The 16621-nt window shown below is 41.5% G+C and overlaps 1 protein-coding gene across 1 annotated transcript; it reads right to left on the bottom strand.

The window, feature by feature from the left end:
• Window positions 1-6411: 6411 nt before the first annotated feature.
• Window positions 6412-15120, bottom strand: LOC311118624 (uncharacterized protein; the record flags this gene model as incomplete). The annotated part of the gene is made up of 4 exons (XM_084193412.1): window positions 14867-15120; window positions 13321-13761; window positions 11085-12230; window positions 6412-6704 (listed from the first exon to the last, which is right to left on the bottom strand). The coding sequence occupies exons 1-4, from the start codon at window positions 15030-15032 to the stop codon at window positions 6412-6414; spliced, it is 2046 nt and encodes a 681-aa protein (XP_084049538.1). The 5' UTR covers window positions 15033-15120.
• Window positions 15121-16621: the final 1501 nt, after the last annotated feature.

Below are 16621 nucleotides of genomic sequence, written 5' to 3' on the forward strand. Positions count from 1 at the left end.
CTCAAATCCTGCAGTGCCAGACGTGTCCCCCTGCTTAAGCCAGTACATGTCCAGGCCCGTCTGAAGTTTGCTAGAGTGCATTTGGATGATCCAGAAGAGGATTGGGAGAATGTCATATGGTCAGATGAAACCAAAATATAACTTTTTGGTAAAAACTCAACTCGTCGTGTTTGGAGGACAAAGAATGCTGAGTTGCATCCAAAGAACACCATACCTACTGTGAAGCATGGGGGTGGAAACATCATGCTTTGGGGCTGTTTTTCTGCAAAGGGACCAGGACGACTGATCCGTGTAAAGGAAAGAATGAATGGGGCCATGTATCGTGAGATTTTGAGTGAAAACCTCCTTCCATCAGCAAGGGCATTGAAGATGAAACGTGGCTGGGTCTTTCAGCATGACAATGATCCCAAACACACCGCCCGGGCAACGAAGGAGTGGCTTCGTAAGAAGCATTTCAAGGTCCTGGAGTGGCCTAGCCAGTCTCCAGATCTCAACCCCATAGAAAATCTTTGGAGGGAGTTGAAAGTCTGTGTTGCCCAGCGACAGCCCCAAACATCACTGCTCTAGAGGAGATCTGCATGGAGGAATGGGACAAAATACCAGCAACAGTGTGTGAAAACCTTGTGAAGACTTACAGAAACGTTTGACCTGTGTCATTGCCAGCAAAGGGTATATAACAAAGTATTGAGAAACTTTTGTTATTGACCAAATACTTATTTTCCACCATAATTTGCAAATAAATTCATTAAAAATCCTACAATGTGATTTTCTGGAGAAAAAAAATCTTATTTTGTCTGTCATAGTTGACGTGTACCTATGATGAAAATTACAGGCCTCTCTCATCTTTTTAAGTGGGAGAACTTGCACAATTGGTGGCTGACTAAATACTTTTTTCCCCCACTGTAAATGTTTCATGTGTTTCAGTCTGACATGTAAATGTTTCATGTGTTTCATTCTGACATTTCATTCTGACATGTAAATGTGTAATGTGTTTCATTCTGACATTTCATTCTGACATGTAAATGTTTCATGTGTTTCATTCTGACATTTCATTCTGACATGTAAATGTTTCATGTGTTTCAGTCTGACATTTCATTCTGACATGTAAATGTTTCATGTGTTTCATTCTGACATTTCATTCTGACATGTAAATGTTTCATGTGTTTCAGTCTGACATTTCATTCTGACATGTAAATGTTTATTGTGTTTCATTCTGACATTTCATTCTGACATGTAAATGTTTATTGTGTTTCATTCTGACATTTCATTCTGACATGTAAATGTTTCATGTGTTTCATTCTGACATTTCATTTTGACATGTAAATGTTTCATGTGTTTCAGTCTGACATTTCATTCTGACATGTAAATGTGTAATGTGTTTCATTCTGACATTTCATTCTGACATGTAAATGTTTCATGTGTTTCAGTCTGACATTTCATTCTGACATGTAAATGTGTAATGTGTTTCAGTCTGACATTTCATTCTGACATGTAAATGTTTATTGTGTTTCATTCTGACATTTCATTCTGACATGTAAATGTTTATTGTGTTTCATTCTGACATTTCATTCTGACATGTAAATGTTTCATGTGTTTCATTCTGACATTTCATTTTGACATGTAAATGTTTCATGTGTTTCAGTCTGACATTTCATTCTGACATGTAAATGTGTAATGTGTTTCATTCTGACATTTCATTCTGACATGTAAATGTTTAATGTGTTTCATTCTGACATTTCATTCTGACATGTAAATGTGTAATGTGTTTCAGTCTGACATTTCATTCTGACATGTAAATGTGAAATGTGATTCAGTCTGACATTTCATTCTGACATGTAAATGTTTAATGTGTTTCAGTCTGACATTTCATTCTGACATGTAAATGTGTAATGTGTTTCAGTCTGACATTTCATTCTGACATGTAAATGTGAAATGTGATTCAGTCTGACATTTCATTCTGACATGTAAATGTTTAATGTGTTTCAGTCTGACATTTCATTCTGACATGTAAATGTTTAATGTGTTTCAGTCTGACATTTCATTCTGACATGTAAATGTTTAATGTGTTTCAGTCTGACATTTCATTCTGACATGTAAATGTGTAATGTGTTTCATTCTGACATTTCATTCTGACATGTAAATGTTTCATGTGTTTCAGTCTGACATTTCATTCTGACATGTAAATGTTTATTGTGTTTCATTCTGACATTTCATTCTGACATGTAAATGTTTATTGTGTTTCATTCTGACATTTCATTCTGACATGTAAATGTTTCATGTGTTTCATTCTGACATTTCATTCTGACATGTAAATGTTTAATGTGTTTCATTCTGACATTTCATTCTGACATGTAAATGTGTAATGTGTTTCAGTCTGACATTTCATTCTGACATGTAAATGTGAAATGTGTTTCAGTCTGACATTTCATTCTGACATGTAAATGTTTAATGTGTTTCATTCTGACATGTAAATGTTTAATGTGTTTCAGTCTGACATTTCATTCTGACATGTAAATGTGTAATGTGTTTCAGTCTGACATTTCATTCTGACATGTAAATGTGAAATGTGATTCAGTCTGACATTTCATTCTGACATGTAAATGTTTAATTTGTTTCATTCTGACATTTCATTCTGACATGTAAATGTTTAATGTGTTTCAGTCTGACATTTCATTCTGACATGTAAATGTGAAATGTGATTCAGTCTGACATTTCATTCTGACATGTAAATGTTTAATGTGTTTCATTCTGACATGTAAATGTGTAATGTGTTTTAGTCTGACATTTCATTCTGACATGTAAATGTTTAATGTGTTTCATTCTGACATGTAAATGTTTAATGTGTTTCTGTATGTTTTATGTATGTTTTTATCGTTTTAGTGTAACTCAGAGCGCCAACGACACATTTTCATTCTGTTTAAATTTAATGGACAATAAAGTTGGACTTATCTGCTCATCTTAAAGCGATTGACTTTAGCAAAACATTCTATGTAAATCAAATTTGACACTAAGTAATTGTGCACAAGGTCCAAAGGAAATTTGACTTCCGCTTTTATCCGAAAGAGACACATACATAGAGGTTGGAGCAGGGGACGGCCATACTACAGCGCCCGTGGATAAATTGTTGTGGGGGGTTAAGTGCCTTGCTCAAGGGCACAACGGCAGGTATGGCATCTAGGATTTGATACCAGAAACCACTTACTTCCTGTCTCCCAGGGTGATGAGAGAATGGTCTGACTGACATTATTGATACATTCCATCTCTTTCCATCTGTCTTTAAGTGTATTTCTCATTCATTTTAACCCAATGCTGCTCACACATGAAATTGTTTGAATATTTTGGGAGTAATGATGTACAGTTGTCTCCTGATAAGTGCATTTTGTATAAGTGCAAACTCTCTTTTAAGTGAACTACAGTGTTTTTCCAGCCCCAATTCAATAATATTCTTTATAATATCTCTTGATAACCGTTTTCTCTGGTTTAGTGTACGCTGTCACATCAGTCCCAAGCTGTTAGTTATCAGGAGTCACCTGTGACAATTTCTTGTCCTTCAATTCAGTTACTGACAGAAATGTAGTGATCTATTTCCATTATCACTGGTCTATACCTTGTAGTAAAACCCCAGGTTATTGATACATAAAAAATATTGATACTGATTTATATTAATATTGATTTCAGACAACATCACCTTGCACACTTTTGCAGAAACACCCAGCTCACACAGAGTTGCAGGAGGGGCATATGCGGACAAATGTAAGGGCCGGTTCACGTCTGTCAGACAGAACCGTTGGCTAAAATTGAGGGGTTAAGACGGAGGATGATACTCCTCTTGTCTGGTCCCTTTTCAGTGCTCTCTGAAAAAGCATGAAGTTCACACCCTATTAGGTAATAGCCAACAGGAATGTCACCTTCATGGATAGGTGCTCCCAAGACATCGACTCTAGGGGCTCGAAGGCTGCTTAGCAAGCACCGACAGCACCACATCAAGGTCCCAACTTGGCACCAAGCAGGCCATTGCTGAACAGACGACGAACTCCATTCATAAACTTGCGGCCTGATTCAATCAGTTCCGCTTTAGCTGTTGTTTTGACGGTGTCGGAGGCGGAACTGTGTTAGAACTGTCCAATCCACAAGCAGCTCCTGGAATTATACCTAAAGTGAACATTAATAATAATAATAATAATACATTCATTTAATTTGTAAAGTGCTTTTCTCATACCCAAGCCGCAAAAAATATATATATATATATAAATAATAAAAACAATCCAAAAAACAGAACATGGAACAACAATCAAAGCTATATATGGGTGTCACCAGATCCAGTGGACATTGCCATTGGCTGCACGGAGTCGCATTAAGAGAAATCCCATGCAGCCTTGTTAACCAGTTCTAACACCGGATGTAATCTACACCACCATTAGGATGATAGAAATTAATTTTCAATTTTGAGCGTAATTATTTCTATATAGCCTACGCTTTCTAGTTTCTGAACTTCTGAGTGGTGGCGGGTGTGGCTTCGTGACAATGACCTGGAGCTGCTCACCGTTTTGACAGCTCCAACCGGTTACCCCTCCGACACCACCATCTGCTATCGCTGGTTAACGCTTGATCTGATTGAATGTAGGCCTTGGAGACCAATGGGTGGCCACCCATGGGTCCCTCCTGGCCGTCGTCATGGCGAGATAGCGGCTACATACACTCTCAATGTGGATGCTGCTCAGCCTGCATCGAGCAGTGACTGTGAAAACCGTAAAATTGTTTGCACATACGACTCTCACACCAGGTACAGAATATGCCCCATCCACATTTGATATGACACATTGGTGGAGGAAGCCCTGGCGCGCCGCAACGTGTTCACCACATTGTCTTGAAGGCCTAGACTGGTCCACTAACGCCTCTCAGAAGCCAAGCCCAAAGCTGGAGGCGGTGCGGGTCTGGATGCCACAGTGTCCCCCCCCGAGCCTGATCGAGCAGAGGGCCTGGAGGGGTCAGCCAAGGAGATCCAGCAATGAGTGTTCTGCTGAGATGCAAACAGGTCCACCTGTGTTCTCCCGAAACTGTCCCACAGCTGTAGCACCACCTGAGGTTAGACTCTAGTCCTCCTCCGCCGGGCCATCTCTTCGCCGAGCATGTCCGCTGCCATCCTACCAGGTATTGCTGGAACTGTTGCGAGTTGACCAGGACATAGCCGCGAGAAGTAGGGCTGCTGAGGGTATTAGCGGACCAATCTAGCCGTCTATAGCGCGGGCAACATCGTCAGGGGGGCGGAGAGGCATGTATCATGTCAGTGTATCCATAATCTTAGTTCCAGCTAATCTTGAAGAAGAGGACAGTCGGGCCTAACTACTTACAAAAAGCGTGTTTAAAAAATATTAATGTTTTATTGTCTCTCCAGAGAGGTGCAGTGAAATGTGTTGTTCTGATGAAGATCTACAAAAAAGTAAATAAATGGCAGTATTAGAAGGTAAGTCCGTCAAACTTGTGAGGCTCTCCATGCTCATTAGTTGCTCATTCAACACATTTGCTGCTACTTCACTCAATCCCGTTGTGTAACAGTTTCCCTTCCTAACTGTTTTACATTCCCTGAGACCAACCAGAAATGTTTCCTTGGCCAAATATTCCCAGATGTTCATAAAAAGGTGGTCTCTCGTTTCTACATCACCTGATTTTGAGGAGGCGAATAGAGTTGGGTAGTTGGGTAGTTGGGTGGATAGGTAGTTGGGTAGTTGGGTAGTTGGGTGGGTAGTTGCTTCGGTGCAGCGGACAGCAGTGGTAGGTGCTCCTTTAGTAAAGTTTACATCAAAGCTGAATCAATGTCTTGTAAGATCACATAATGATTAATTTAGTATTCTACATAACATAACCAAATATAATAATGTTACTGTTACACCAAAAACACCACCTTATTTCTTATGAGATTTTAGGACGGTAGCTGAATAGTATCTAAATAAAATCTAATGTGACCAAAACTCAACAGGCGGGGGGGGGGATACTGCCAAATCTTTTTATTCATGTATGCTACACTGTCTCACGAATGTCCCGCAAAATCATCCTGTTGTCCCGCATTTGGGTATTTTAAATGTGGTCGCCGTACCCCCCCCACCCAAAAAATATATATATAATAATATAATATAATATGCCATTTAGCAGACGCTTTTATCCAAAGCGACTTACAGTCATGTGCGCATACATTTTTACATATGGGTGGTCCCGGGGATCGAACCCACTACCCTGGCATTATAAGCGCCATGCTCTACCAATTGAGCTACAGAGGACCACAAAAACAAAAACATTATTTTTGCAGCACCCCAATCCCCAAACATCTTCCTGCATCTATGGACCAGGTCATGCTGTTGGAGAGCTAGGCCTGAGCTCCAGCACATTGATGTGTTGGCCACTCCAAGGAGTCCTTCAGTGGCTGCTGGTGCACACCAGCTCTCTGCGGTGGACTCTGATCAGGCTCACCCCCTTTAACAGAAAGGAGCGGGATAGCCACTTCGATAGAGCCATCAAACACGCACTCATCACCAACAGTTGATGGAGTCTGTGTTGATTTGAGTGCCGGCTGTGGGAGTTGAACCATCGCTGGAGTGGACTGAGATGGTTCTGCTGGGCCGCCATCAGTAGGCCGAGTCTCTGTTGGCACCGACACCGACACGGCTCATCCAAGCCGGAAACGATTGAGGTAGGGTAGTTACTCTCACCTGGAGGGAGAAGTGCCCTCATGAGAGTCTATGGAGGTAAATCACTCACTTCTGTGAGGGGTCAGGTGAGTCTTCTACTCCTTCAGGGTGAGGCCCAGAACTATCAGGTGGTTCAAGAGGGTCCTCGTGTCCGTTGTGGCCTGTTCCCTGGATGGGGCACAGACCAGCCAATCGTCCAGGTAAGGCAGTTACTCCTCCAGTAGAATGCACCACCACAGAAAAAAAAAAGCCAAAGGCTGGCCGGCCAGCCGAAATGCTGCAGTAACAGCGTCCGCCATGCAATGTGAGAGTCTATTCGGATATGCCCTAGCCCAGAACTCTCTCACCCATAGTAAACGAAGAATAACTGATAAAGCTTTCGTATTGCCTGTGTCTGTGAAAAGAAGTACATTGAGGGAAAAAAGTATTTGATCCCCTGCTGATTTTGTACGTTTGCCCACTGACAAAGAAATCTTCAGTCTATAATTTTAATGGTAGGTTTATTTGAACAGTGAGAGACAGAATAACAACAAAAAAATACAGAAAAACGCATGTCAAAAATGTTATAAATTGATTTGCATTTTAATGAGGGAAATAAGTATTTGACCCCCTCTCAATCAGAAAGATTTCTGGTTCCCAGGTGTATTTTATACAGGTAACGAGCTGAGATTAGGAGCACACTCTTTAAGGGAGTGCTCCTAATCGCAGCTTGTTACCTGTATAAAAGACACATGTCCACAGAAGCAATCAATCAATCAGATTCCAAACTCTCCACCATGGCCAAGACCAAAGAGCTCTCCAAGGATGTCAGGGACAAGATTGTAGACCTACACAAGGCTGGAATGGGCTACAAGACCATCGCCAAGCAGCTTGGTGAGAAGGTGACAACAGTTGGTGCGATTATTCGCAAAAGGAAGAAACACAAAAGACCTGTCAATCTCCCTCGGCCTGGGGCTCCATGCAAGATCTCACCTCGTGGAGTTGCAATGATCATGAGAACGGTGAGGAATCAGCCCAGAACTACACGGGAGGATCTTGTCAATGATCTCAAGGCAGCTGGGACCATAGTCACCAAGAAAACAATTGGTAACACACTACGCCGTGAAGGAATGAAATCCTGCAGCGCCCGCAAGGTCCCCCTGCTCAAGAAAGCACATATACAGGGGCGTCTGAAGTTTGCCAATTAACATCTGAATGATTCAGAGGAGAACTGGGTGAAAGTGTTGTGGTCAGATGAGACCAAAATAGAGCTCTTTGGCATCAACTCAACTCGCCGTGTTTGGAGGAGGAGGAATGCTGCCTATGACCCCAAGAACACCATCCCCACCGTCAAACATGGATGTGGAAACATTATGCTTTGGGGGTGTTTTTCTGCTAAGGGGACAGGACAACTTCACTGCATCAAAGGGACGATGGACGGGGCCATGTACCGTCAAATCTTGGGTGAGAACCTCCTTCCCTCAGCCAGGGCATTGAAAATGGGTCGTGGATGGGTATTCCAGCATGACAATGACCCAAAACACACGGCCAAGGCAACAAAGGAGTGGCTCAAGAAGAAGCACATTAAGGTCCTGGAGTGGCCTAACCAGTCTCCAGACCTTAATCCCATAGAAAATCTGTGGAGGGAGTTGAAGGTTCGAGTTGCCAAACGTCAGCCTCGAAACCTTAATGACTTGGAGAAGATCTGCAAAGAGGAGTGGAACAAAATCCCTCCTGAGATGTGTGCAAGCCTGGTGGCCAACTACAAGAAACGTCTGACCTCTGTGATTGCCAACAAGGCTAAGTCATGTTTTGCAGAGGGGTCAAATACTTACTTCCCTCATTAAAATGCAAATCAATTTATAACATTTTTGACATGCGTTTTTCTGGAAATAAACCTACCATTAAAATTATAGACTGATCATGTCTTTGTCAGTGGGCAAACGTACAAAATCAGCAGGGGATCAAATACTTTTTTGCCTCACTGTAGGTGTCCATTTCCCTCGACGCAACAGTGTGAGGGTCGTATGTGGACAACTGTAATGGCCGGTTAACATGTCTGTCAGACAGAACCCTTGGCCATAATGAGGGGTTAGGATGGAGGTCGACGTTCTTTTCATCTGAACTCATTCGGATAACGTTCAGTCAACACTAGAAGACCCTGAGGCATTAGAGGCGCCAGAACTATAGCGGTGTCCGGAACCTTCCATCACTGTATTCAGTAACCATGGGGACTAGGGTTGCAAAACGGAGGGTATATTACTGGACATTTTTTTTAAACGTTTACCAGTAAACTGTCAGAATGTTGGTATCTTTCAAGGATTTTATGTAATCTATCACACGATATCTAGTGGCACTTTTGGGTACTTCAGATTATTACAGGTGTTTGTAATCATCTCTGGCCTTCTGTGGCCTTATCACATGTAAAATATATGAAATAATTAAATAAGATGATTTTTTAAAAATACAAAATAGAATGACAAAGCTGTAAAACATTATCCTAAATATAAAGCATCAACTTCAATACCATTGGTGTTTAATATGAGCATTTCAGCATGAATTATCCTTTATATTTTTTTGTACACACTTATTTATTTTACTAATGTCAATATGTATTTGTTGTGTAAATGTTTTGGCATCAAACTGGTGGCAGTTGTGAACAGTCAATAGTTGGAAGCGTTGCAGAGTTAATTGAAAATAATGCCATTGTTGATTAGATGTTTTTTAATTTGTATTAATTGGGTTATTACCTCCTGACCCATATGGTCTATCTACTAGAAACTCATGACAATATGGACACAGATATGACAAATGAATACTATGTATGAATAAAAAATGTAGTCTAAATTACCAAAGTTAAAATAGATTGCCATAGATTTTGTTAACTACCACAATTACTGAAGATTCCAGTAACTTTAGTAAATTACCGGTAGCTTTGCACCCTAATGGGGAGTCTTCTTGCCGCTCAGTTTGACATTTGGGCCTGTGAGAAGCTGCCAATGTCGGTGGCAAGCACGTCAGCCGGGGGGGTGGGGGGATTTTTCCTTCAACGGCTAGTCTCGGGGACGGAACATGGTTATAAATCTGTACACTGCAAATTGACTGCAAGAACACATTTACATATTGTTGTCATTTAGCAGACACTCTTATCTAGAGCGACTTACAGTAGTGAGTGCATACATTTTCGTACTGGTCCCACGTGGGAATCGAACCCACAACCCTGGCGTTGCAAGCGCCATGCTCTACCCACTGAGCTACACGGGACCACCAAACCAAACAGATATAGTACTTGAAAACTAACAGAATAATTTCAAACCTTGATAACACAGGGGATAAGATCCAGTTACCCGTGATACAAATCAGTATTCGACTGCCGTCCATGTCTGGCGATGTCAGATCGGCCACTAGGGGGCAACAGTGAGCGCTGTTACCTTCAAGTAGGTTTGGTTTGTGGAAAGGGATGACGGACGTAAGCATCTGCCTCTGATTCCAAAGGTTGCAAGTTCGAATCCTGTGATGTTTAAAGCCTACCCCAAACCTTAACCATTCAGCCTAAACTTAAACCTTAAATACGTCCAGATTTTACATTTGCAACAACTTCCAAATGTGACGTTTAAGAAACATGGATGAACGTCTAATTCTGACGTGAGACTGTGAGAGCTGGTTGATATGATCACATATAAATCTATTTACACATGGGAATACTTGGGAACAGATTCCCTAAATTAATTTTAAAAAATGTATCTATATATGATGTTGTTTTGCTCAGAAAACAGTGGGGGCCAAACAAAAAACACCCACAGGCCACCACCTATTGGGAAACCCTGCAGTAGAACAATACTTTGACATCTTGTATCCATTTATCTGTCTACGAAAAATTGAGTGTTTCCAATTCTCCAACCCCATCCCTCAGTTGTTCACCAAAAAAGTGGTGGTTGTCTGAAGTGCAGATTGCCCAAAGAGTAGCAACATTTAGCTGTCGGGTTCAGACAACCACCACATTAGATCATTGCTGTGCCATAGATAAATTAGATCATTAGCGTGACACTGGACTGAGCAGGATAAGGAGGACCAGTTAGAGTCCACAGGTGATCTTGGGTGTATCTCAATACTCTTAGTCCACTCTCCGTGTGTATCTCAATACTCCATCTTAGTCCACTCTCTGTGGGTGTATCTCAATACTCCATCTTAGTCCACTCTCTGTGGGTGTATCTCAATACTCCATCTTAGTCCACTCTCTGGGTGTATCTCAATACTCCATCTTAGTCCACTCTCTGTGTGTATCTCAATACTCCATCTTAGTCCACTCTCTGTGTGTATCTCAATACTCCATCTTAGTCCACTCTCTGTGTCCTCATTTGCTTCCTTTGTGGATATTATCCATATGCTTCAGCAGATGAGTCTTCTGAATGAATCTTTTACCACAGACTGAGCAGCCATGTTGTTTCTGATTGAAGCTTTTCCTACAGTCACCACAGCTAAATGGTTTCTCTCCTGTGTGAGTCAGTATATGAGTGGTTAGGTTCCCTTTGAGACTGGAGGTTTTCCCACAGTCACCACAGCTAAATGGTGTCTCTCTGGTGTGAGTCAGTTTGTGCGTAGTTAAGGTCTCCTTGCGATTGAAACTTTTCCCACAGTCACCACAGGTGAATGGTTTCTCTCCTGTGTGAGTCAGTTTATGCATAGTTAAGATCTCCTTGCGATTGAAACTTTTCCCACAGTCACCACAGGTGAATGGTTTCTCTCCTGTGTGAATCAGTTTATGCCTGGTTAGGTGCTCCTTGCGATTAAAGCTTTTCCTACAGTCACCACAGCTAAAAGGTTTCTCTCCAGTGTGAATCCTCATGTGCTTGGACAGAACTCCTTTGAGTTTGAAGGTCTTGCCACAAACAGGGCAGGTGAAGGGTTTCCCACCGTGACAGCGTCTGACATGGGCCTTCAGTTTACAGGTGGAGTTGTAGCGTTTTTTGCAGAAACTACATTCAATGGGTCTCTTCTTGGTGAGAGTCACATGCCTCTGCAGGTCATCTTTCAGAGCAAATGTTACACCACAGTCACGGCAGTGGTGAATTTTTCTAGATGTGGTGCTGGGTTTGGTCTGGTGTTCCCCCAATGTTGGGTTAGAATCAAATAGTGGACTGCTGTCAAGTCCTACTGGGTCGCTGCTTACGGCTGAGCTGTGGCTGGAGGCATTGTTCTGATTATCTGGAGGGTCACAGGGAACGTCGAGACCCTTTAGGTGGGTCACAGTGCCAACAGGTTTGAGATCCACTGGTTTAGAGTCACTCTCTCTGTTCTCCACTGTCTGGGTTTGGGGAAGAGTCAAGGACCAAAGTGGGTCCTCCTGATCACATTCACTTTTCACACAGGGAGGCGTGAACATGGAGTCTTTGGTATCAAAGAGACCTTGAAGCTGCTCTTCCTCCTGACTGGTCCTGAGTTCCTCCTGTTCCTCTTTAATCTGTGTGGGCTCTGGGTCCTCCTGCCCCAGACTGGGGCTCCACTCCTGCTCACAGTGCTGCTGCTCAGGGGGAACATCCTCTTCAGAGACAGAGAGCTGCAGGGAGTCTGGAGGGAAGGAGAGGGGGAGTAGAGGTTATCATCAATATAGCACAGAATTAAATAGAACACTTGAGTTCCACATGTGAATTATAGATCTCTATGATTTTAAAATTGCTTTATTGGCATTGATCAAAATAATAACAGGAGCTGGCTAAAATAAATGTGCAATGTATAGACAATACATAGACAATGTATAGACAAACAGGGGATGTCTGCTCTTGATATCTTAATAAAGCTTGTACAAGTCCTAATAATTTGAAAGATTGCTCAGAAAACTAGATGTTTTGATGACCTTACACCGATTAAGATGAGCAGTGTAAGGCGTTTACATGACTAATGCCGTACTCTGCCTACTGCTATAGTCAATTTAATATTGAATGATTCATGTGGACGTAAAACGTACTCAATGTCTCCACTAAAATGCATTGGCGTCTAATGCTAATCAAAAGGAAGATTCGCTGGGTATGTGTACACGCACATAATCGGCAATCAAAATAAACGTTTGACCTCAGCGACCATTATATTTTTTGTGAAGCATATTTGATTCTGAGTTGGGACATATTACGTTTGTGTGTGAAAACTATTTCTAAGATGCATACTTTCAGTTGTTCCAAACTCACTTGACTTGCACCAAATAGAGGCTTGCGCTGCTGGTGACCTCGGCTGGTGTTAGCACATGAGCAGATCAAACACACCACTGGAACTCTGATTAAGGTGTTTACACGTCCTAATAATTTGAAAGATTACTCAGAAAAACAGGTGTTTTAACTGGCGTATGCTTACCTAAATTAAGATCTAACTCCGATTTAAGATAAGCACAGTAAGGTTTTTACATGACTGATGCCGTAATCAATTTAATGTTTAAATATTAGTGTGCACGTAAACATATTCAATGACTCCAGAAGAGCTGCGCTATATATGCTATTTCAATAATATTTTTGTGACAGATAACTTTTGAATCATGCCCGGTGAATCTTAGCTACATTAAAAAACTGTTCTTTAAAAATGGATGAAATGGAGATCCCCGGTTAGCGGAAAAACAGTTTATTAACTAAGTAGATCCGTAGCTAGCTAGGTATTAGATCTACATACGAACCTATTCTACATAGTTTTATCTCCGGTGTGATCCTCAGCAGTCTCCGTAGCAGATCATTCTCCTCCTGGTACTCTGCTACTGTTTTCACAACCTCTCCAAAAATCTCCACAGCAGCAGATGCCGTTAAACATTCATTTAAAAACACACAGAACAACTGTAGTTTAGACATTTTCAGTCGACTGAGAGTTGGGTATTCAGCTAGTATGGCTTCTTGAAGCGGGTCCTCCTGATCACATTCACTTTTCACACAGGAAGGCGTGAAAACGCAGTCATTGGTATCAAAGAGCTGCTCTTCCTCCTGATTGGTCCTGAGTTCCTCCTGTTCCTCTTTAATCTGTGTGGGCTCTGGGTCCTCCTGCCCCAGACTGGGGCTCCACTCGTGCTCACAGTGCTGCTGCTCAGGGGGAACCTCCTCTTCAGAGACAGAGAGCTGCAGGGAGTCTGGAGGGAAGGAGAGGAGGAGCAGAGGTTACCACAGTCCCCAATGTATTTATTTGGACAGTGAAACTAACATTTACAAATGTGGCTCTACACTCCAGAATTTGGGATTTGAGATCAAATGTTTTATATGAAGTGACAGTACAGAATGTCACCTTTTATTTTAGGGAATTTTCATATCTGTTTCACCATGTAGAAATCAAAGCACTTTATGTATCTAGTCCCCCAAGGTGAATAAGTCATAAGCGTTTGGATAAATTAACTTAGTGTAATAGAGTAAAAAGTGTAGTATTTGATCCCATATTCCTTGCATTACGCTTGTTACTCCACAAACTTGTTGAATGCATTTGCAGTTTGTTTTGGTTGTGTTTTTGCCCAACAGGAACTGAATGGTGAATAATGTATTGTGTAAGTTTGGAGTCCGTTTTATTGTAAATAAAATATGTTTCTGAACACTTCGGGATAATTATGAATGAATCTTCAATAATGACAAGTGAGAAAAGTTAAAAGAAACAAAGATGTTCATCATAACCCAAAATGCTAACCTCCCCTGTTATTATTCATTATTTAGTCATGATTATCCGTAATCATAGTAGCATCCACATTAACGTAGAAGTGTTCAGAAACATATTATATTCTTATTAACATTTTTTTTTTAAAGGCATCAAAATTACACTTGACATTTTTGTCATTTAGCAGACGCTCTCATCTACAGCAACTCACAGGATAAATTAGGGTTGTGTACCTTGCTCAGGTGCACATCGAATTTGATAGGCTACCTGAGGCCACACATTATTCACCTTTCAGTTTCTACTCAGCAAAACATAATCCCAAACCAGTTTATATTTGCTAAAATTTCTAAAAAACCTTTCGCTTTGTCATTATGGGGTATTGTGTGTAGATTGAGGAGGACATTTTTTTTATTTAATCCATTTCAGAATAAGGCTGTAATGTGGAAAAATTGAAGGGGTCTGAATTCTTTCCGAATGCACTGTGCATACGTACCTACTCTACATAGTTTTATATCTGATGTGATCTGACAAAAACAACAAAATGTGGAATAAGTCAAGGGATATGAATACTTTCTGAAGGCATTGTAGCTAAGTACCTATTTTACATAGTTGTATCTCCGGTGTGATCCGCAGAAGTCTCCGTAGCCGATCATTCTCCTCCTGATACTCCACTACCGTTTTCTCAACTGCGCCGAAAATCTCCACAGCAGCCGCAGTTAAGCGCTCATTTAAAAACACATGAAACGACTGTTGTTTAGACATTTTAAGTCGACTGATAACTAGTTGGCTATTCAGCTGGTAGCTTCTTCCACGAGGAAAGAATGGTGTTCACAAAAAACAAATCCATTCGCAATTTCACTTCCGCATTCTTCTTCTGTTTGTATCAGCGGGTGTTAAGCCCATAAACACAGCACAGCGCCTCTACGTGGACGGAGCGTTAACTACAACGTACAGACTAGTAGTGATAATGGAAATAGATAACTACATGTGGGGAAAACGTTATAATATGTTATATAATTTATTGTATGAACTGAATTGAAAGACAACTCATTGTAACACAGGCGACTCCTGAAAGCTGCAACGGCTTGGGACTTCATTCTATAGCTAGAGGACTCCTGATATCTCCAGGAGTGATAAATATATGTTTTGTCTTTATCTGTTATGGTCTAGTGCTGTCTTGTTGCTAGCTAGGGCCATCTACTTTAAGTGCTGCCTGTCTTCCCAGTGGCCTACGTAGTGTGTGAACTGCTGACTGCTCCACACCTCACATCTCTCACTATTTTACCTAGTTATTTACAGATTATCTAATTTTGCTCTTTTGTAGTTTTGTCAACTACAGTGGGGGAAAAAAAGTATTTAGTCAGCCACCAATTGTGCAAGTTCTCCCACTTAAAAAGATGAGAGAGGCCTGTAATTTTCATCATAGGTACACGTCAACTATGACAGACAAAATGAAAAAAAGAAATCCAGAAAATCACATTGTAGGATTTTTAATGAATTTATTTGCAAATTATGGTGGAAAATAAGTATTTGGTCAATAACAAAAGTTTCTCAATACTTTGTTATATACCCTTTGTTGGCAATGACACAGGTCAAACGTTTTCTGTAAGTCTTCACAAGGTTTTCACACACTGTTGCTGGTATTTTGGCCCATTCCTCCATGCAGATCTCCTCTAGAGCAGTGATGTTTTGGGGCTGTCGCTGGGCAACACAGACTTTCAACTCCCTCCAAAGATTTTCTATGGGGTTGAGATCTGGAGACTGGCTAGGCCACTCCAGGACCTTGAAATGCTTTCATACGAAGCCACTCCTTCGTTGCCCGGGCGGTGTGTTTGGGATCATTGTCATGCTGAAAGACCCAGCCACGTTTCATCTTCAATGCCCTTGCTGATGGAAGGAGGTTTTCACTCAAAATCTCACGATACATGGCCCCATTCATTCTTTCCTTTACACGGATCAGTCGTCCTGGTCCCTTTGCAGAAAAACAGCCCCAAAGCATGATGTTTCCACCCCCATGCTTCACAGTAGGTATGGTGTTCTTTGGATGCAACTCAGCATTCTTTGTCCTCCAAACACGACGAGTTGAGTTTTTACCAAAAAGTTATATTTTGGTTTCATCTGACCATATGACATTCTCCCAATCCTCTTCTGGATCATCCAAATGCACTCTAGCAAACTTCAGACGGGCCTGGACATGTACTGGCTTAAGCAGGGGGACACATCTGGCCATGCAGGATTTGAGTCCCTGGCGGCGTAGTGTGTTACTGATGGTAGGCTTTGTTACTTTGGTCCCAGCTCTCTGCAGGTCATTCAGGTCACTGCGATGCAGTGCCTTAGACCGCTGCGCCACT

The sequence above is a fragment of the Coregonus lavaretus genome, assembly GCF_964263955.1.
Source record: "Coregonus lavaretus genome assembly, contig: HAP1_SCAFFOLD_573, whole genome shotgun sequence".
Lineage (NCBI taxonomy): Eukaryota > Metazoa > Chordata > Actinopteri > Salmoniformes > Salmonidae > Coregonus > Coregonus lavaretus.